Genomic DNA, 21,387 nt, shown 5'->3' with positions numbered 1-21,387 from the left:
ACAGTGGGGAACAGAGGAGAGAGGTTGAATGGATTAGGGTAACTAACCCGAAGACCCACCCCGCGCTATATATAGGTGCCCTAGAAATCGTTCGGATGACCGGAGATTTACGGACATCTAGTGCCTGGGCCAGGAAAAAATGAACGGACGTCCGGATAGGCCGGACGACCGTGCTGACGTCAACAGAAGGCTTTTTACGGACGACCGGAGCGCGATGGATGTCCGGTGTCGGAGAAACGTCCGGATGACCAGGGATCCACGGACGTCCGGCGCCTGGGCCAGGAAAAGATATCAGAGAGCTTTTTACGGACGTTCGGAACATAACAGACGACCGGAAGCATATAAGAGTTTTTGATAGGAGTAGGGTACAATTATTTGTGCAGCAAATCGTGATGAGGAGATGATGATTATCGTATGTAGTAAGAATTTCTGTTAAGCAAAGAGTATCCTATGCCAACAATAATAAAACATATACCGCTCATATATTGTTCTCATGACAAGAGTGGTGGCTACTGTCACCATGTATGAGTATACGTGACATGGCACGGAAAGATTGGAACTTTGAGTGCATAATCACTACTCCATCATGGAAAGCACCATAGTTAGATGTCATGGTAGCTTTGAGAGTGTTTGTTCTTTTTATGCATTTCATAGGGTGAGGATACTCATTAGTTGAGTGTATTCCCCTAAATATATGCCTACATCAAGACAAGACATTAAGTTCATGCATGAATGGGTGCTAGATTTCACATAATATTGTCAAGCTCCAAGATACCAAGTTCACACCTAAGTCGACAAAACCTTGCTTCATCCAATGGTTTGGTGAAAATATCTGCTAGTTGCAAATCTGTACCAACATGATCGATGTGAATATCACCCTTCTCCACATGATCTCTCAAGAAGTGATACCTAATATCAATGTGCTTAGTCCGGAGATGATCCTTGGGGTTCTCAACAATATTTATGGCACTTTCATTATCACATAGGAGAGGCACATGTCTATAAGTGATACCATAATCCTTCAAGGTTTGTCTCATCCATAGTAATTGAGTTGCACAACTGCCGGCTGCAATGTATTCTGCTTCTGCGGTAGAGAGTCAATACAATTTTGTTTCTTCGAGGACCAACTTACCAAGGAGCGACCAAGAAATTGACATGCACCGGAGGTGGACTTACGATCCACTTTGTCTCCAGCCCAATCCGCATTCGTGTACCCAATGAGATCAAACTTAGCATCCTTGGGGTACCATAGACCCAACTTTGGGGTGTGAACAAGGTATCTAATAATATGCTTAACCGCCTTATGATGACTTTCCCTAGGGAAAGCTTGAAATCTAGCACACATGCATACACTAAACATGATGTCTGGTCTAGATGCACAAAGATAAAGCAATGAACCAATCATAGAGCGGTATTTAGATGGGTCAAAAGGGATACCATTGGTGTCTTCAATGAGTACAATTTTGGTTGGCATGGGTGTCTTACATGGACTAGCATCAGTCATGCCGAACTTCTCTAGGATATCCTTGAGGTATTTTGCTTGACACAAGAAAATTCCTTCTTGAAATTGTTGAATTTGAAATCCAAGAAAGAACTTCAAATCCGTATTGAGTGACATTTCAAAATTCTTGGTCATGGAGTCCGCAAACTTCTTGCACAAATGAATGTTAGGAGAACCAAAAATTATATCATCTACATAGATTTGGCATAAGATCAAATCACCCTTGTCCCTCTTAGTAAAAAGAGTGGGATCGATCACCCCTCTCACAAAGCCATCATCGAGTAAAAACTTCTTAAGATGATCATACCAAGCACGAGGTGCTTGTTTGAGGCCATACAAAGCCTTATGAAGTTTATACACATAGTCTTTGTGATCGGGATCAATGAACCCAGGTGGTTGTGACACATATACTTCTTCTTGTAAAGGACCCTTAAGGAAAGCACTCTTCACATCCATTTGATGTAAAGTAAAACCATTGAAAGCGGCATAAGCAAGTAAGATGCGAATGGATTCAAGACGGGCAACGGGGGCAAAGGTCTCACCAAAGTCCAAACCTTCAACTTGTGAGTACCCTTGTGCCACTAACCTTGCCTTGTTACGGATGATTACACCATTCTCATCTTGCTTGTTCTTGAAAATCCATTTTGTTCCAATGACGTTGTGCTCGGTAGGTGGCCTCTTGACTAATGACCATACTTGGTTGCGTTCAAAACTGTTCAACTCTTCTTGCATAGCTACGAGCCAATCATTGTCCATCAATGCATCTTGTACCTTGAGGGGCTCAACACTAGACACAAACGAGAAGTGAGCACAAAAGTTTGTCAAATGTTTACGAGTGACTCTACCTTCCGATATGCCGGTGAGAATTTTGTCAACATCAACACGACCGGCGACTCGAGGCATGATGGAGGTTAGGGTTTCTCGAGGTTCAACTTCATGTCCATCATCCACATCCTCAACATATGGATCATTAATGTGTGGTGGAAGATCTTCATGCTCATATTGCATTTGTTGAGGTTCATCATCAATGATTGGACTTTCTTGTTCTTCCCCTTGATGATGATCTTGTTCTTGAAGATTATCATGAGGATGAACTTGATCATCTTCTTGTACTTGGACTAAGGGCATCAGTTGAACAATAGGAGTTTGTGGTGGTATGGGTGTTGGAGTAGTTTGATGATGTGTGAGTCTTCCATCTTCTTCTTCATCATCATGAGGTTCTTGTTCCATTGGAAGAAGTGCACCAACACCCATGGTCAAGATATCTTGAGAGGAATCTTCTTCACCTACATCACTTAGATCAACTTGCTCCCCATGGGAGCCATTAAATTCATCAAACACCACGTCACAAGTTTCTACAACACATCCATTGGATTTGTTGTAGACTCTATAGGCGTGAGAGTTTGATCCATAGCCAACAAATATGCCCTCAATTGTTTTGGATTGAAATTTTCCTAACTGTTCTCTTTTGTTGAGGATGAAACATTTACACCCAAATACACGAAAGTACTTGACATTTGGCTTGTTTCCTGTTAAGAGCTCATATGGAGTCTTTTCAAATATAGTACGGAGGAAGAGCCGGTTTGATGCATGGCATGCAGTGTTGACAGCTTCGGCCCAAAAACGATGTGGTGACTTGTATTCATCCAACATGGACCTTGCCATCTCCACAAGTGTACGGTTATTCCTTTTGGCTACACCATTTTGCTGAGGAGTGTATGGAGCTGAATATTGATGCTCAATCCCTTCAACACTAAGGAATTCTTCCAAGGTATAGTTCTTGAACTCAGAGCCATTGTCACTTCTTATTGCCAAGATCTCTTTGTCAAACTTGCGTTGTTCTTGCTTGGCAAAATCAATGAAGGTTATCTTCGTCTCGTCCTTGGACTTGAGGAAAAACACCCATGTATATCTTGAGTAATCATCAACAATGACAAGTCCATACTTTTTCCCACCAAGACTATCCCATGAAGGAGGCCCAAAAAGATCCACATGAAGGAGCTCCAGGGGCCTTGAAGTAGACACAATGTTCTTGGGTGGATGCTTTGATTGATGTTGCTTCCCGGCTATGCATGCCCTACACACACGATCTTTCTCAAAAGAGACATTGGTTAGTCCAAGGATGTGATTCCCTTTTAAGAGATCTTGAAGATTTCTCATGCCAACATGGGCTAGCCGGCGATGCCATAGCCACCCCTTGTCGGCCTTGGCCATTAGACAAGTTGCGTGGAATGTGCTCTCTTTCGATAAATCAACCGTGTAAAGGTTGCCATCCAACTCTCCAACAAAGGCCACTTCGAGAGTATCTCTCTTAAAGACTTTCACATCTGTTAGTCCCAAAAGTGTATCATAACCAACATAAGCCAATTGGCGAACAGAAAGCAAATGGTATTTAAGGGATTGTACAAGCATGACATTTGCAAGAGACATGTCATTTGTGATAGCCACCTTGCCCAACCCGAGTATCTGTCTTGAACCTCCACCAAACATAATGCTCATGAATGGTTGAATAGCTTCCATGAAATAGTAGAGCAATTTGCTATCTCCGGTCATATGATTGGTACATCCACTATCAATCACCCATTTTACTCCACCGGAGAAGGCAACCTACACACAATTATGACTTGGTTAGAGGCACCCATTTTGCAATGGGACCTCTCAAGTTAGTCATAAGGGTATTAGGGACCCAAATAGCATAGTATCGGAAAGCATTTCGAGGGCCAACAAATTTATCATAAACTTCTCCATCCTTAGTCTTACGAAGTACATAGGATGGAGGCATGAACTCTTTTGGCTTTTTGAGAGTGGGCATGCCCCTTGTGGCCTTCCCACTAACAACCTTACCTTTCTCCTTGTGTCCTTCTTGTACAAATGTTTCCTTTAGAGGGGTTGTGCACTTTTGAGAGGACATATTCTTCTTGCTTGTGCTTGGGTCAAACCCGAGTCCCTCTTTGGCAAACACCTCATTGTGTTGGCTCAATACCTCATTAAGGTTCTTTTGCCCTTGAGCACATGTCATGAGACCTTTCTCGATTTGAGCCTTGAGAAAGCGATTTTCCTCAAGAATAGATGCTATATCACTACTAGAGTTAGTAGTGCAAGCATCAACATTGATAATAGGAGAAGAGTAAGCCTTGGCTAGAGTTTCAAGGTAAGTAAGTTTGAGCGTCTCAAAACTCTTTGTAAGAAGGGTGAGCTCTTCTTCCTTAGTCTTGAGGGACACGGATAGAAGCTCACAATCCTTAGAGAGAGAAGCATGAGACTTCGCAAGCTTACTTTTATCATTCATCAACTCCTCGCAAGAGTAAATAGCCTTTTTCAAGGAGGCAAGATCTTTAGTATGAACATCAATGTTTGCACCAATTTTTAAGCATAGTTCATCATTTCGTGCTTCCTCATATTGGACTTTCTGCTCAATGATTTCACATTTTTCCTTTTCCTCGGTGACGAGGGTTTCGAGTTCCTTAATGGTGATGGTGTGCTTACTCACCATCTCCATAAGCATACGAAACATAGTGAGCTTCTTTCCTTTGAGGGAGCACATGAACTTATTAAGTTTAGCAAGCATAGGATCATCTAGATCATCATCCTCATAACTATCCTCCGCATCAAGATACTCATCACTAGGAGTAGACTAAGTGAAAAGAGGAGGATTTGAACATGGGGTTACCTTGACCTTGTCAGGAGAGCTTTGGTCCTCTCCATCTTCTACCACGGCCTTTGCCATTAGACACTTGTGAGCATTGCCCTTGTAGTCTTTCATGTAGTTGTAGGTGACCACATCACCACTCTTGTTCACTAACCTCAAAGTGTTTTGAGAGTCTTGAGCAACTCCAGCAACACCACTAACATCATCAGGATTGGATTCTTCTTGAGCAACCATTGCTTTCCCATCTCTCTTCTTGAGCTTGGAGTTCAAAGGATTTGCCAACTTCTTCTTTGGAAAGGTCTTGGGAAACCTTGGTTTATCCTCTCTCTTCTCATAAGGGCACTCGTTGGAGAAGTGGTTGGTTTCTTCACAGTTGTAGCATTTTCTTACTTTCTTCTTTTGAAATCTTCCCTTGAATTTTCCTGCGCTAAACTTCTTGACAAAGAGAGCCATGTCTTCATATGAAGGGCCCTCATCGGATTCAATCTCATCACCATCTTCATCATCATCATCTTCTTCTTCTTATTCACTTTGCTCATCTTCACATACATGCTTGGCCTTCAATGCATGATTGATCTTTGATGTTGGGGTACCATGCATGGCAAGATGTTTTGTGGCATTAGCCTTTGACTCTTCAAATAGTTGGAAGGTAGATATAATGTCATTTGTAGTCATTTCCTTGAAGGCATGGTGTTGTCTTATGTCCCACACCATTTGATGGTGATATGGGGCAAGAGCATGAAGCAAGTTATCCACAGGGAATCACTTAGTCATGTTGAATCCATCTTGTGTCTTGTCACACTCACACGACTCAATGTCAGCAGTGAGAGTCATGAGACGCTCAAGGAGTTGGTTGGGGGTTTCACCTTTCTCCATACAAAAGTTTTGCAATTGCCCCTTGGCAATTTCATATTGAGCACTCCGGAGGGTAGAGGTGCCGGTCTTGGATCATATAATGTTTTCCCATATTTCCTTGGCACTTGTGATGTGGATGAACGGTCTCCTTCGCTTTTCAACCATACCTCTCCTTATACACATGATTGTTGTGTCATTGAGATTCTTGTCATAAATTTCTCTTGGTGTAGGATTCTTTGGATCAACCACACGGTAATCATACTCCAAGATCTACAACATTTCATCGTTTCCATATCGAAGATGATCCTGCATAGCAACTCTCGACAAGGCAAAATCGGAAGTGGCATCAAGTAAAGGAGGTTTGCCTTGAGGATTATATCTCGGTTTCTCAACCTGAGGTCTTGCATAAAGCCAAGGAACACTGGAGTGTTCATTGCTAGAAGGTTGTTGACCAAGTGACGGAGCAGGCACAGTTGGCCTCGAAGCTGCACCACCCAAGAGTGGTGCAAGCACCGTGGACAACGTGGCTAATCTCATTTGGACCAAGGCCTCAAGAGAAGCATCGTGCTCCTATTTTTGCTTAGCAAGGTCCCGTTCCAGATCCTCAGACGTAAAGGACTTGACTTCAGAAGAAGCCTCGCCTTTATCCTTCGGATCTGCAACCGGGGGAGTCCCATCGGGGTTCATCTTGCTCTAGGGCGGTTAAGCCACAAGAATAGAGCACGAGGCTCTGATACCAATTGAAAGGATCGAGATGGACCTAGAGGGGGGTGAATAGGTACAATTACTAATTTTAATTATTACTTAACAATTTTAGGCAATAATGCGGAATATGAAGGTGAGCCTAACAATTGCAAGTGAGTACTAAGTACTAAGCTAGTAACACGAGCATGTAAGTAAGCAAGCACAATATGATATAAGCAAGTGCTAAGAGACAAGTAAACACAAGTAGAAAGTTAGGGTTAGGAATGACCACAACTCCGGGAGATGAGGATGTAAGCCGATGTTCACTTCCTTGGAGGGAAGCTAGTCACCGTTAGAGAGGTGGATGTTACCATGAAGGCACACCAACGCCACGAAGGCTCACCCTATTATCCCTTTGAGACAACACCACGGAGGCGTTTCTCAACCACTAGTGATAGACCTTGGGGTGATCTCCAAACCCTCACAAACTTTTCCGGGGGTAATCACAAAGGTTGATTCCTCTCCGAAAGACTCCTACCGCCTAGGAGTCTCCAACCTCCAAGAGTAATAAGAACGTTGGGGAAAAGCTCAAGACTTGCTCAAATCACAAATTCCTTTGGTGCAAAGAAGGGGAAGGAGTGGATCTATCACTTGATTGGAGAACTTCTCTCAAATGTTCCAAAATCCCTTGGGGATCTAGGATTTGGTGTAGAGGATTGAGAGAGAGTGAAAAGTATTCTTGGCAAGCTCAAAGTGAATGGTCAACCTTATCCCGTGGAAGGAAGAAGCCTATATATAGTGGGTGTGGAAAAAAGTGACTGTTTGAGCCACTTAAGTGCACAGGAGGGGTCGGACATCCGGACAACCCCGGACGTTCGGTGGCACAAGTATGTCCGAATGTCCGACAGTTATCAGTCGTCCGGCCGCTGGGAACACATAAGCCACGAATCTGTACACAACACATGGACGTCCGAGACGTGTCGGTTGTCCGGAGCCCAGACATCCGGAGAGGCCCGAAAATCCGTAAATATGGTTCTGTGGTGGAAATATCGGACGTCCCAGACGTGCAGGTCATCCGGTGGCCGGTCGTTCGGAGAGGTCCGGAAATCCGTAAATAACGTTTTGTTGGTGAAACACCGGACGACCGTAGAGAGCCGGACGTCCGGACAGCTGAGAGGGATCAGACGTCCGTAGAGTACCGGATGACCAGAGAGAGAAAACTGGAGTTGTGGATTTGAGCAAATCTTTCACTAGTTCCAACGATCCCCTCTTAATAGTGCGGGATCCCTATACTCAAGAACAAACCGTAAACAAAGCCAAGGCTAATGTTTTGTATTTCCAATCTTGAGTTATATGCATTTGTCCCTAGTCATGATCCGCACACGGCCTTCGAGACATAATCCTGAGATATACTTGATAAACATAATTAGCCCCAACATACATGTTGTCATTAACATCAAAATATGATTAAGGGCATGATTGCACTTTCACTCATGAGCATGCAAGCTCTAGGTATTTTGTGATAAGACATTAGGGATCAAGCCATTTTATTCAGAGCTTTTTCTAATGAATCCACATGCTCGCGATTAGAGCAGGGAAGTTTCAGATTTAGGAAAATGATTTATAGGCTTCGAAATGAAATTGCGTTCGGGATAGTGGACCTAGCTCACCAATCATGGTTGATACTAATTTGCTTGAAACCTCAATACCATGAACTTCTTCAATAATTGATCAATGATCCTAGGCATGCATGGTTGCCAAAAGTTATATGCTCGATTGCAGCCAGGCTTGAGTATTTGTGTTTTCTTACGAGCTGATAGTGCATGAAAAGATAATGTAATTGATAGTGACATATACATGGAGGTTCTTATCCACTAACCTCGAGGGGTCTTCATATCCACTCATCTAGAAGTCTTCTTAATTAACCACTGAACAAGCTAGTTCTCTCTCAATCGCACGGACAAAAGCCCCTCGATGCATGTCTTTTCCTGCCGCTTCTCACTTCCCCATCGTATCTCCATAGCACATCGGCAGTAGTCTCAGACTGCTTGACAGCGCGATACGGAGCTGTCGATGGAGAGCTAGATCGTAACGACGAGGGAGTCGAGCACACGTCTAGTGCGGACCTCGGCCGCACAACGCTTGTGTCAGATGGCGTCAAAGCGGGACGTGTAGCTGCTGCTGCTACTCCAGCACATTGAAGCCGACGCTCACTGCGTCCGCTGCCACAGAAGCCACCTCCCTCCACCACTTGAAAGTTCAAACCGCTTTCATCCATGGAACCCTAGCACCAAATCTCTGTGCCAGCGTGATTCTCGCATCAAGCAAGATCGATGTAGTTATGGCACCGACCTCTTCAGAGAAAATGACGTCAACAAAGGGCCACAGCATGGTGGCCGAGGGCTAGGAGGAGAAGGCCGCGACGATGTAGTTTTGTGCATACTCTATTTCGCGTACAAATATGTGAGTATTTCATAAATACAATAAAACCATGAGCTCACTTGCAATTTTTTTCATATAACTCACTTTGGAGTATCTTAGATGTAGTATATAAACATACTAAAAATAATAAAGTAGAGTAAGTACTACCACATGGTAGTATATGAGAAATGGATGTAGCTACACCCGGTAGTAGGATGCATTTTCCATATTATATAGGACAAATTTTTCCTACTACCGGGTGTAGTTACTCCCACTTTTGTTTGATACGTTCTAGGTAGTATCTACCATATTGGAGAGTATGTACACGTAGTATGTAGTATATAAGAATGTTTAGGTAGTATATATACTACTTTTTTGGTAGTATGTATCATATTTTGTGCATACTCTATTTCGCGTACAAATATGTACGTATTTCATAAATACAATAAAACCATGAGCTCACTTGCAATTTTTTCATATAACTCACTTTGGAGTATCTTAGATGTAGTATATAAACATACTAAAAATAATAAAATAGAGTATATACTACCACATGGTAGTATATGAGAAATGGGTGTAGCTACACCCGGTAGTAGGAGATTTTTTCTACTACCGGGTGTAGTTACTCCCACTTTTGTTTGATATGTTCTAGGTAGTATCTACCATATTGAAGAGTATGTACACGTAGTATATAGTATATAAAAATGTTTAGGTAGTATATATACTACTTTTTTGGTAGTATGTATCATATTTTGTGCATACTCTATTTCGCGTACAAATATGTACGTGTTTCATAAATACAATAAAACCATGAGCTCACCTGCAATTTTTTCATATAACTCACTTTGGAGTATCTTATATGTAGTATATAAACATACTAAAAATAATAAAGTAGAGTATATACTACCACATGGTAGTATATGAGAAATCGGTGTAGCTACACCCGGTAGTAGGATGCATTTTCCATATATATATATATATATATATATATATATATATATATATATAGGGCTGGACTATTCTGTTACCCCCAGCCCCCTATAGGCGCGACGCGCACACCACCGTAGAATCCCCCCGACCCCAACGCGCCTTCTTCCGCCGGAGGCAAGCCTCGTGGGCGAGCGAGTGGATCGGCCGCACCACTTCTCCCACCTTCCTTCCTCCACAGCGAGTGGATCGGCCGCACCGACCACCGGCCTCACCATCGCGCCGCTGCCCCAGCCACCGGCCGCCCAGCGTGCCGCCGCCCCTTCCACCTGGGCGCCACCACGCCGCCGCCTCCCTTCCTGCGCGCAGCGCCGCCCGGCCTCATCCTTCCTGCCCCAACCTCCTCCCCTTCTCCAGCGCGCCTCCACCTCCCATCCACCGGTGCGGCTCCACCTCCTCGTCCCGGCCGGCCAGGTGATGCGCGCGCAATAGTTCGCGCAAGGCCCGGCCGCCAGGCACCCTTTCGCCATCTGGCGCGACGCCATGGGTAAATCCAGAGATGGAGCTACCGGTTCCAGCACCGGCACCTGCGATGTCAGTCCACGGACGTGCTTGGCGCCATCCACAACTCCATCGCGCTCGAGCAGATCATCTTCCTCAATGTTTCGGCCATGGCTCCCCACTGCCAAACACGAGATCCCAACCACTTCTTCTGGAAAAACTGAAGTTATCTGGTTAGTAGTCCTCATTTGCTAAATTCTGCAGTTCTTTAGTTCCCCTTTGCTAATTTTTGTAGTTATCTAGTTAGTAGTTTACATTTTCTAAAATCTTCAGTTCTCTGGTTAGATAAATAGTCATCTTTGCAGAAATGCTGGCAGTCTACAAATTATATTATTGGTAGTAGCTGTTCAATGTATATATTAGAAGAAGTAAAAAAGGAAAACAGTGGTGCCCGTGCATGAGGACATGAGGTGGCACCACACAAAGCAGAAATAATAACACCGAATGGGGCTTGTTGATGGCAAGCATATCTGAAGACTCTGGTGAAGAAACACCACTACAGGTGGCACCACTACATATTTTTGTCAGGCTCGCCTTTTCGATGCGCAAAATGAAGAGCGATAAAGTTCTGGTATGCTTTTATTCCTTGCTTGTGTTTGTTACTGTGCCATGTTACTTGTAGTAACAGCTGGTCTCATGCATTCTCAACCATCTGTTAACAGGTCAGGAGACTTTCTGCATGCGAGACAATGGGTTCTGCAACAACAATTTGCAGTGACAAGACTGGAACATTAACTTTAAATCAGGTGGAAATCTATTTCTTTTTAGTATTATCCTTGTCTTAATACATGGAAATTCCATGGTAGGATTCATGATTTCTCAAATATGCTTGGGCCTTGACTCCTTTCCACTTTCTTCATTGTCATTATTAAGATGACTGTTGTTCAGGCATACTTTGGTGGTGAGAAGATGGATCCTCCAGATAACACTCGGAAGCTACTTGCTGTTGTATCAACAATGATTATTGAAGGAATTGATCAGAATACATCTGTAAGCATAATTGAGCCGGAGGTCAGGCTATACTTATAATTTACGTCACATGCACTTTTTCATCCACGAATCTGAACATGTTTTTCTTCCTTTTAACATGTTATGGTTCATCTGTATGGCTTAATGGTGGTGGAGGTCATTTTGTAGACTGCCACCAGTGCTCGTGCCACGGCATTCACCGCCACCACTCCAGACCGTTCACCATCGCCTTACGAATCCGTTCAACAACGGAGGGGGCATCGTGCTGCGGGTGAACGTGGTGTTGCACTAGGGTACTCGATAGTTAGGGCTCCTTCATAGAGTAGCACAGGCGGCGGCTGGCAAAAATGCACGATACAGCGCTCCACTAGCCTTCCTCCTCTCGCTGGGAGGCTGTCAGCATGTTGTTGACTCATTCTGTGTGCGTTGGAAGAGAACTCACTCGTCCCAGCTGCTAAATTTCTTGCATCTGAGTGCATCACAAAAAGTGGCAAAAAGAAAATGGATAAAAAAGGAGGTGCGTGACATGGTTCTTTTGTTTGTGGTTATTATTCTGTAGAAAGTTCGATCTACCAAGTTATATTAGTTCATAGTATAAAAACTAAACAATAGTCTGAATTTTCTCTAAGTTCGATCGACACATTTTATAGCAGGTCATTCTGGAATAACAGTAGTACATTCTACTGGAGCTATATTTTATCATCTTTTGTTCTGAACCTTCCTCAAAGTTAGGTTCAAATTTTGCTAATATTTTTTTGTGTCAGTTCAATATAAAAAGTGAAATCAGTAATAATTCAGTTATATATGTGTACACTGCAGTAGCAGTTTGGTATAATAAATTACATCATTTCACAAAGATAGAAACACATTTTCTGGTTTAGCGCCTATACTAAAAAACATTTCCTTAATTACCACTTGATACTCAGCCTTTCCAATTGCAGTTCTCACATCAGGTGACGTGCCAAAAAGAGTCCAAGCCTCACAACTCAACGCGGGGTCAGACCAGATGACCAACATCTCTCCTACTCGGTATGACAAGGATGTCAATGATAATGAAAACCTCCCTCATAGCAGAGCGGCGGAGTGCATCCTTGCCATCTACATTTCAGAGCCCCATCAGTTCAGCGTGATCTCTCCGGTAAGTTCTTGTATTGCTATATCGAGTGTTCAGAAAGTGTACAATGGATGATTTATCTCGCCTATGCGGCTCACAAATCATATGCTCTGTACAAAAAATAAGAAACAAACACTATGTGTAGGAGTTCATGATGTAATTAAGGATCCCGGTGTCACTCCACCACCACTTCCTACGTCCCAAAAATAAGTGTCAACTTTTTTTTTGAAAGTAGATAAGTGTTAACTTTGTACTAGCTCTAGTACAAATTTGTACTAAGCTCAAGACACTTATTTTGGGACGGAGGGAGTATTTAACAGCAAGTCCATGAATTACTATATGAGAAGTACAAAAAATACTACTGCTGAGATTTCAGTTAAATCACGACATCTGAATTGGGGTCAACCCCTGCCACCATGCTCCTACACGGCCGGACACCATGCCTCCTTTCCCCCAAGTGAGCACCCCCCCCCCCATCTCCTTTCCACACCCCGTGGCAAGAGTTAGTTTGGTCAGAAATTATTTGCACCGAACCTGTCCATTGTTGTACCTGTGAGAGTTGAATTTTTGTTTTAAAAGTTTACCATTAGAACAATTTGATGAACCGTGGGAGCTCAATTAGCTGACAAAAAATCGTTTGCTTAGTACCTATATGATACCAGGAGGCACTGTTCTCTGTTAGGTTTGACCAAGATACAACAGTTTGGAGCATACATCGTTTGCATGCCTATCTCTCCCATTTTGCACAGCTTTCCTAAGTGACCTTAAGTTCAGTCGCATCGGTAGGTGTAGGTGCAGAAAAAACATTTGCATCAGTTCGAAAATGAAATGCAAAACAGTATGATGCGTAGTTTGATGTGTGTGTTAAAAAAACAGTAAGCTTATTGTTACATTAATTTCCATGGTAAGAAAGGTTTACATTAAAAGTAACATCCATATAGGAAAAATGTTTCTATTTTAACACATTTTCTTTGGAAAAAGAGCACTAGTACTGATGACTCGTACTGACAAGGATGTCGTCTACAATTCTGATGAGTCGTACTGACAAGGACATAATTATTGTGCAAAATGGAAAAAACAAATGTTTTATAAAGAAATGTGCTTGAAGTTCAATTACTATGGTCTAAAAAATTCAATTACATTGCTAGTGCATTCAGAATTGCTAAATTTAAAAAAATGAAGTTCCTGTTTCAGGATTATGTAAGTTCAAAATTATTGTATGATGTGTGTGCCATAGTTATCTAAACTTCAATTTTGACTAATATTTCATTATAGTACTACTGCATATTCACTTCTGATTGCTTCTTGCTGCCACTATTTTTATCATGATTTTGTGTGTCCACCCAGGAGTGTTTTTGTTTCTGTAGGTCAGCTGCTCAACAACAGAAGCATGTACCACCCAGTACATGTATTACTATTGTGAAGGTTCAAAAATCTGGACTCAACAAGTTCAACGTTGATGGTACTGTGCACATGCGCTAAGCCGTTCTACAACATAGCGCTAAGCCGTTCTACGCTGTAGCTCGAGAGGTGCTAGCTATTCTCCACCTCCCCCTGGACGTTCATCTCCTTATCTTGTGTATATTCAGTTCAACATCTGGTGGTTCTTCAGGTCACCTTAATGTGCATTTTCTGTTCATCTTGCAGGTGAAGGAGCTCCCCTTGGGTTCATCTTCCAGGTTTCGTTCAAACTTGGCCACCTAGGCCGTTCAACAGCACCACCAGAGCCCGTTTAGTTGGTGGCGTTCCTGCAGCTGCAGATGTGGTGCTCACAGTACTAGGCGTTGGTTGGGTTTGATCAAATGCCTAGGAGCTCCCATGATTTACACATGGAATCCAGATGATTTTGTTTCTTCATCCCTCAAGTACTTCAATGGTTGCTCCTTCCCGGTTGGCTCAATTGCTGCTGGATTTAGGTGGGTTGGCTCAATTGCTGCTGGATTTAGGTGGCCAAGTTTGAACGAAAATTACTCATTGACCGTATGTCTAATCGGTTTTTCTTTGTTTACAGAAAAACTAATATGTGAGGATTATCTCAGGTTTCTTTTTGAACTTGTAGCGTTATTGTACATGAACTTGTACATTACCTTGTTATCAATTTATGTGTATGTGTGTTGGTAACCACGGCTACTAGCTACTAGTTACCGATCTGACCATTGTATTAGTGCAGCTGCTCTATGTAATTAGCCCCTTGTTGGGTGAATCTTGTACTATTTGCTAGCTTTGGCATTGTAAAAATACAACAAGTTCACAGCTAAAAAAGTTATAAGTTCAACACAGCGTACTAGATTAGTTTTTTGTTATGGATAGTACAGATGCACATTGGTGTGTAGTACATGTGTCCATTGATGTGTTCACCTCCCGCCTTGCGCAGCATCCTACCGACCGGGCCGAATCCAGCCTCGCCCCCGAGCTTCGTCTTCTTCCTTGCCGAGACATGCGACAGCCACCCCAATTCGGGCGTGGTAAGTACCTCAGTACAAGTTAAAAACGATAGTCCGTTTGGAATAAAAAAATGGCAGAAATTCAAATTGTAAAGTTCAAGCAAAAAAAGAAACCCCATGAAAAATCCTGCTTAGTAAGTACCTCAGTATAAGTCGTAAAATGAGAGAAGTTCAGAACAACATTGTCAAAAAAAAATGTTGAGTTAAAAAAAGAAACAAAACAAACACATTTTCTTTTTGAATAAAATATCATTCAGTTAGATGATACAAACCATACAAGTACAGGGGCGACGATACAGTAAACCGTCGAAAACTTACGAGAAAAATATTACCCAAAAAACAGAGCAAAGTCTAGTTAGTGAAAACACGCTTAGTACAAACCCATGCAAACATCAGTACAAGTACCCCTTTTCAGAACCATTCAAAATTACTCTACAAAAAATAGTTCAATACAAACATACACATATATCAGTACGACTACTCTGTTTTTCACACAAGAAAACAGCAGGATCCGTCATGTCGTATTTAAAATTAATCTTGAACAGTTGCGAAGTAGAGAAAACGTTCAACATGACTAACTTTCGCATTTTCGATAGCTATTCAACGGTATATTATTTGTCATATTTCGACAAGCTTTTTAAGAAAATCGTGTTCAAAATCAAATTTGACCGTATTCGAATTCATTTTTAAACCGTAAGGAACTAGAAAAACATTTCTATACAAAAAAGTTGCGCATTTGCCATATCTTTCCAACGCTGTATCATTTGCGTCAATCCGACAAACCGTTTGCAAAAAATCGCGAAAATACGTTTCGCCCAGAATTTTACCATTTTTCAAATTACTTTTAAATCATATAGAATTAGAAAAAACAATACATATATGGAAGATGCGGATTTTCACCAGCTTTCCAACGCCATCTTATTTGCTCAATTTCGACAAACGGTTTTGAAAAAAACAGTTTTTTCAAAACTGCTCTTAAACCATAATGATTTTGCAAAAACGTTCAATATACTTGAAATATGGTTGTCAAGAGCTTTCCAACGATATATTACACGCCCCGTTCCGACAAAAAAATTACAAAAAGTTTTTGAACTAAAAAAGACAATCTGTTAAACACAACTGAAAGCATCAGTTCAACCGCTTCAAAAACATCAGCACAACCACCTGAAACCGTCAGTTCAAAAAGGGTACACGTAACAGAATAGCCCAGATGTGTGTGTATATATATAGGTAAATTATGTGGGCACCTAGGTGCGTGGGCACCTGGCATTAGTAGCTCGCATGTCAACCAATTTGTATTTATTGATTGGAAAAGAATTAAAACACACATTAATTGGTAGAGAGAGAATAACAGAATAAAAAGGAAAGAAATATACATGCATGTACGCACAATGTGACTTGCCGGCTTGTAGACCTTGTACGCACAGATGAATACACATATACATTAAAATTGTACCTTCATGAGGTATCTATGACTTATCATTTGTATCAATAAATTGTGCACGGACTCCAAATAGTAGAGATATACCCATGATATATATACCTACTAATGAATTATGTACATACACGGGCATGTATATATATCCAATGATTTATTCTAGGTTTTGCTAATAAATAAATTATATGCATAGTGGATATGTATATACCTACTAACTAAATTATGTACATATTCGGGTATGCATATACGTACTAATGAAATTATATACATACGCGCGTATGCATATACCTACTAATTAAATTATATACATACGCAGGTATGCATATACCTACTAATTAAATTATATACATACGCGGGCATGCATATACCTACTAACGAAATTATGTACATACATAGGTATGCATATACCTACTAACAAAATTACATGTATAGGTATATGTATACCCAATTATGTTGCGAGTGTATGTATACCCAATTATGTTGTGGGTCATTGTATACCTAACTAAAATTATGTAACATACACGTGTATGTACATATAAAGTGATTTAGCCTACGAATAAATAAATGCTATATAAGGAGGTAATAAATATTGATTTTTAATCAATATGGTATTTTAATTTCCTTCCTTTTCTATGACGTGACATGCATGCATGGAATGATTAAAGAATTAAAGCCTGCCAAATTAAGCCATTTTCACTAGTTTCCAAATCAGTCGCTAAACACGATCCAACGACAGATAGGCAAGGTGCCTAGGCACCTAGGTGTCCCAAACTGTCGTCATATATATATATATATATATATATATATATATATATATATATATATATACATAAACACTATTCTGATCACAGGATTAGAATAATATTCTGATCACAACCTGAACTGCCTCAGTAACGCGTCTGAACTTCTCTCTATACGAACCCGACCTTCGGGCTATCTTCGCAATTGTGCCTTCTACCGTGAGTTTTTCTGGTTAGCCGTGTTCCATGTGATGTAAGTGTAATCTTCAAATGATTTTTAGCAACTAAATACTCGTTTTAGATAGGAATCTCGATCATAGGCGGATTTTGCACTCGGGTCGTGAAGAACTCGTGTTTTTTGCGATTTTACTGCCTGAGTTGTTCGACCTGAACTTCCCCGTGTGCTAGGTTGAACATCCCGCAACATTGCCCAAATAGGGCTTGCTATATACCGTTGGAAAGCTATGGACACGAGTATCATGACCCAAGTTAAATTTTTCGCAAAATGTAAGGGGTTTAAGAGCAGTTTTGAAAACCGTTTTTTCTTCACACAAAAAACGTGAATCGAAATTTCGATCTCATTTCTAAACCGTTTATCGGAATGAGGCAAGTAATATGGCTTTGGAAAGCTGCTGCAAAACCGCTCCTTCCACATGTTGAAAGTTTTCTCTAATTCCCTTTGGAAAATCGTAAAATTTCACAAACCGAACAGCCGAGTTCGTATTTTCGATGTCATTTCTAAACGGCTAAACCAATTGAGGCACATGATATGGCGTTGGAAAGCTTATGAAAATGCGCTACTTTTTCATGTAGAAAGTTTTTTTCTAATTTTGAATGGTTTAAAAGTGATTTAAAAAACGGTACAAGTTTCACCTAGTTCGTATTTCCGATCTATTTTTTAACCCTATGTCCGAATGCAACAAATGATATGGCGTTGGAAAGCTTGAGGAAATGCAAAACTTTTTGGTATATATTATTTATCCCAATTCCTTACTGTTTTATGTCAGTTTTCAAAATGGCTAAAAACGTATTTTCGTTGTAATTTCCACAAACTTTATCGGAATGGGGCAAATAATATACCGTTGAAAAGCTAAGGAAAATGCGAAACTTTTTTATGTTGATGGTTTTCTGTGATTCCCTGTCGTTTTCAAGTAATTTGGAAAATGGCAAGATCATTCGTTCTGCCCTTATCGCGAAACAGATTCGTGAAAAATGCATCGCGTGAAGTACCTGAACTTCTCGATATGAAACCTTGAACTTCAGTCTGTTTTTCACGTGCTTTTTTTGCCCGTAGCTCTCCATACACTGCTCATAGCTCTCAATACTTTCATCGAAATTGAGCAAGTGATATACCGATGGAAAGCTGTTGTAGACCCGCAACTTTCCCGTGTTGATCATTTTTTTATACTCGCGACGATTTTAAAAGTTTTTCATCTGATATTCATTCGGTGTAGTAGGTGAACTTCCTGCTATTTTCACGTTGAACTTTTGTGACGTATTTTTCATTTGTAATTTTCTCATCCATTCGTCAAGTGTTACACAAATGGTATTTCTTTTATATAAATCTCTCTCACAATATATTTTCTTAACTTTCTCTGACGGAGGACTTGAACTTATATCAACAAACTCTTAGTTTTTGCTTTTTTATTTCTTTTTAATACAAAATGCACACCGTGTAGTAAGCGAACTTCTAGCAGTTATCAATCTGAACTTCTCTCGGTTTCGTGAAAATATCTGAGCTTTTTTATGAATTTTTAATCTAATATTCTTAATCTTTTTTATGAATTTTGAAGCGCTCTATTTTTAAAAGTTGAACTTCTAGTTATTTTAATTTTGAATTTCTTGTTTCCATTATTTAATAACGAGGAAAATTTGAATTTTCTATAATCATCGAACTTCTTGAACTTTTTAATATGGACTTCCTATTTTTATTTCTCAATTTTTTATGAAATTTTGAAGCGCTCTATTTTTAAAAGTTGAACTTCTTTCTATTTAATTTTTGAACTTCTTGTTTCCATTTTTCAATAACGAGGAAAATCTGAGTTTTCTATAATCATCGAACTTCTCCATCTTTTTGATAAAATTGAAACACTTTATTATTTAATAGCATCAAACCACTTTGGTTATTCTAGTTTCAACTTCTAGTTTTATTAAAAAATGTGAAATTCTTTTGTAAACTTTTTTTAGTTGTTCCTTTATTTTAATTTGAACTTATTCATATTATTCTTTAGTAATGCGATAAATATGTGTTTTTTATAAACTTCAAACTTCTCTATTATTTCAATTTGAACTTCTTAGTTTTATTTTTAGAAAAAAATATAGTTGATAAATAAGCATCAAACATTTTTTTTCTAAAATTGAACTTCATACTTTTATTTTTCCTAGAAAAAGAAATATTTTTTGGTTTTCCATATACATAGAATTACTTCCTTTTTTATTCTCTTTTTATTTATGTTGAAACATTTTTTTAGATGGACAAGAAACCTTTCATATCTAGAAATATTGTTATTGTCATGCATGATGGAGCGAAACTCTCCAGCACCAGAATTTTGAACTTCCAAAACTCAAAATACCTTACAAAAATCAACAGCACAAAAAATAAAAATCCTATACATTAAGTGCAAGCAGCATCCTATAGTGCGAACACCCATTTTCATCTAGTAACTCACACTGTACATGGACATGCAGCCAAAGCTTCAGTAAGTACATCACGCATACATGCGGTGGTTATTGAAAAATTACACAAAGATCCACACTCTCAGAAATGACATCTCCCCACCTAGTTATCATCATAGCTGGTCTTTTTCATCATCCTGGCAAATTCGCCAAAATCTGTCTCGCCATCAACTATGACAGAACAGAAATCAAGCTGCGTCAATTGATTCTCCACTAGGATAAAGTTTCAGAAAATTGAAGCTCTTCCATTCTCAGCAAAGAGAGAGAAAATGACTAACCATTTTTTCATCTGCCTCTTGAAAATATTACTTGGATGTCTTTTGGAGAGTGATTTTTTTCGCCGAACTCTTTTGGTAATATGCTGAATATCAACATCTGAAAATTTCCCGTGCAAAATATAATAGAGTTCACAACAATGTTCATCTTTGTGTATATGCATTCATCTTTGTGATATATTAAAAATAATAGGCACATGTTGGGAGGGTTGAATTTATCAACCAAGAATTTGATGGACCTTGTCCAACGCAACAGTTGGACTTCAGTCATCTTGAGGTTCCTTCTCCAATAGTATTATTGCTTCCCAAGTTGCTCGTATCACGCATGGTAGCTGCTCGAAGGCACACCGTACACACTCAGGGCTTGTGCGCCACTGCGCAAAGATTTTGTCTGCTCCATTTTAGCTTCGCCCCCTTGCTCGTTGACCTCCAGCTGCTCCGCACACCTTGTTTGAACTTCTTCAGCCGCACATTTGCCTGGTTTTGGCGTTGGACCTAAGTGCCAGCAATTAACTATTTTTCACAAGCTGATGGTGGGTGAGGACGACATGGATGACAGCTCCCTGCTCGTCCCTGCCGACGGAGAAGAAGTTCGGGAGAGTAAGGATGGCGGACGGACCCGGTGGCCAGTGGAACAAGGCACATGAGACAGGGAGCTTCACCTGAAGGAGCAGGGGCGGCGCTCGGTTGGGGGCGGGACTGCTGCAGCGTCATCGGTTGGGGGCGGGGTGGAAGCGGCATTATCGGTTTGAATGGGGTGGGGGCGGTGCATGGGCCGCGGCTTGTGAAAATAAAAACACTGGACCAAAAACACGAGTGTTTTGCAGCTTCAGATACATCTGAACTTCAGACCCAAAAACACAAGTGTTTTGCAGCTGCAGATACATATGAACTTCAGACATCAATGAAAATCACTTAGAGAACAAATACAAGACTGGACAGGGGGAGGAATCGACGCTTTGATATGGATTCAGTTTTAGGACAGGGGGGAGGAAGTAGCTTCAGACATCAACGAGGTCACCTGCCATCTCGAAATGGAGAAGCTGCGGAGGAGCGACGCACGCTCACACGGGGCGGAGCTGCACGGCCTGAGGCGGCGAAGTTGAACGGCCTGGACGACTGTGGCGCCGGAT

At 40.9% G+C, this 21,387-nt stretch overlaps 1 protein-coding gene across 1 annotated transcript; it reads left to right on the top strand.

Annotated features, from left to right (window-relative positions):
* Nucleotides 1-11,947: 11,947 nt before the first annotated feature.
* Nucleotides 11,948-14,177, top strand: LOC119281652. The gene is made up of 3 exons (XM_037562120.1): nt 11,948-12,084; nt 12,509-12,705; nt 14,049-14,177. Exons 1-3 carry the CDS (start codon nt 12,069-12,071, stop codon nt 14,139-14,141), a joined length of 306 nt encoding a protein of 101 aa, XP_037418017.1. The 5' UTR covers nt 11,948-12,068; the 3' UTR covers nt 14,142-14,177.
* Nucleotides 14,178-21,387: the final 7,210 nt, after the last annotated feature.

The sequence above is a fragment of the Triticum dicoccoides genome, chromosome 3B, assembly GCF_002162155.2.
Source record: "Triticum dicoccoides isolate Atlit2015 ecotype Zavitan chromosome 3B, WEW_v2.0, whole genome shotgun sequence".
Classification (NCBI taxonomy): Eukaryota; Viridiplantae; Streptophyta; class Magnoliopsida; order Poales; family Poaceae; genus Triticum; species Triticum dicoccoides.
Note: the sequence above shows the minus strand (reverse complement) of the source record. Positions and strands in the feature narration are given on the sequence as shown.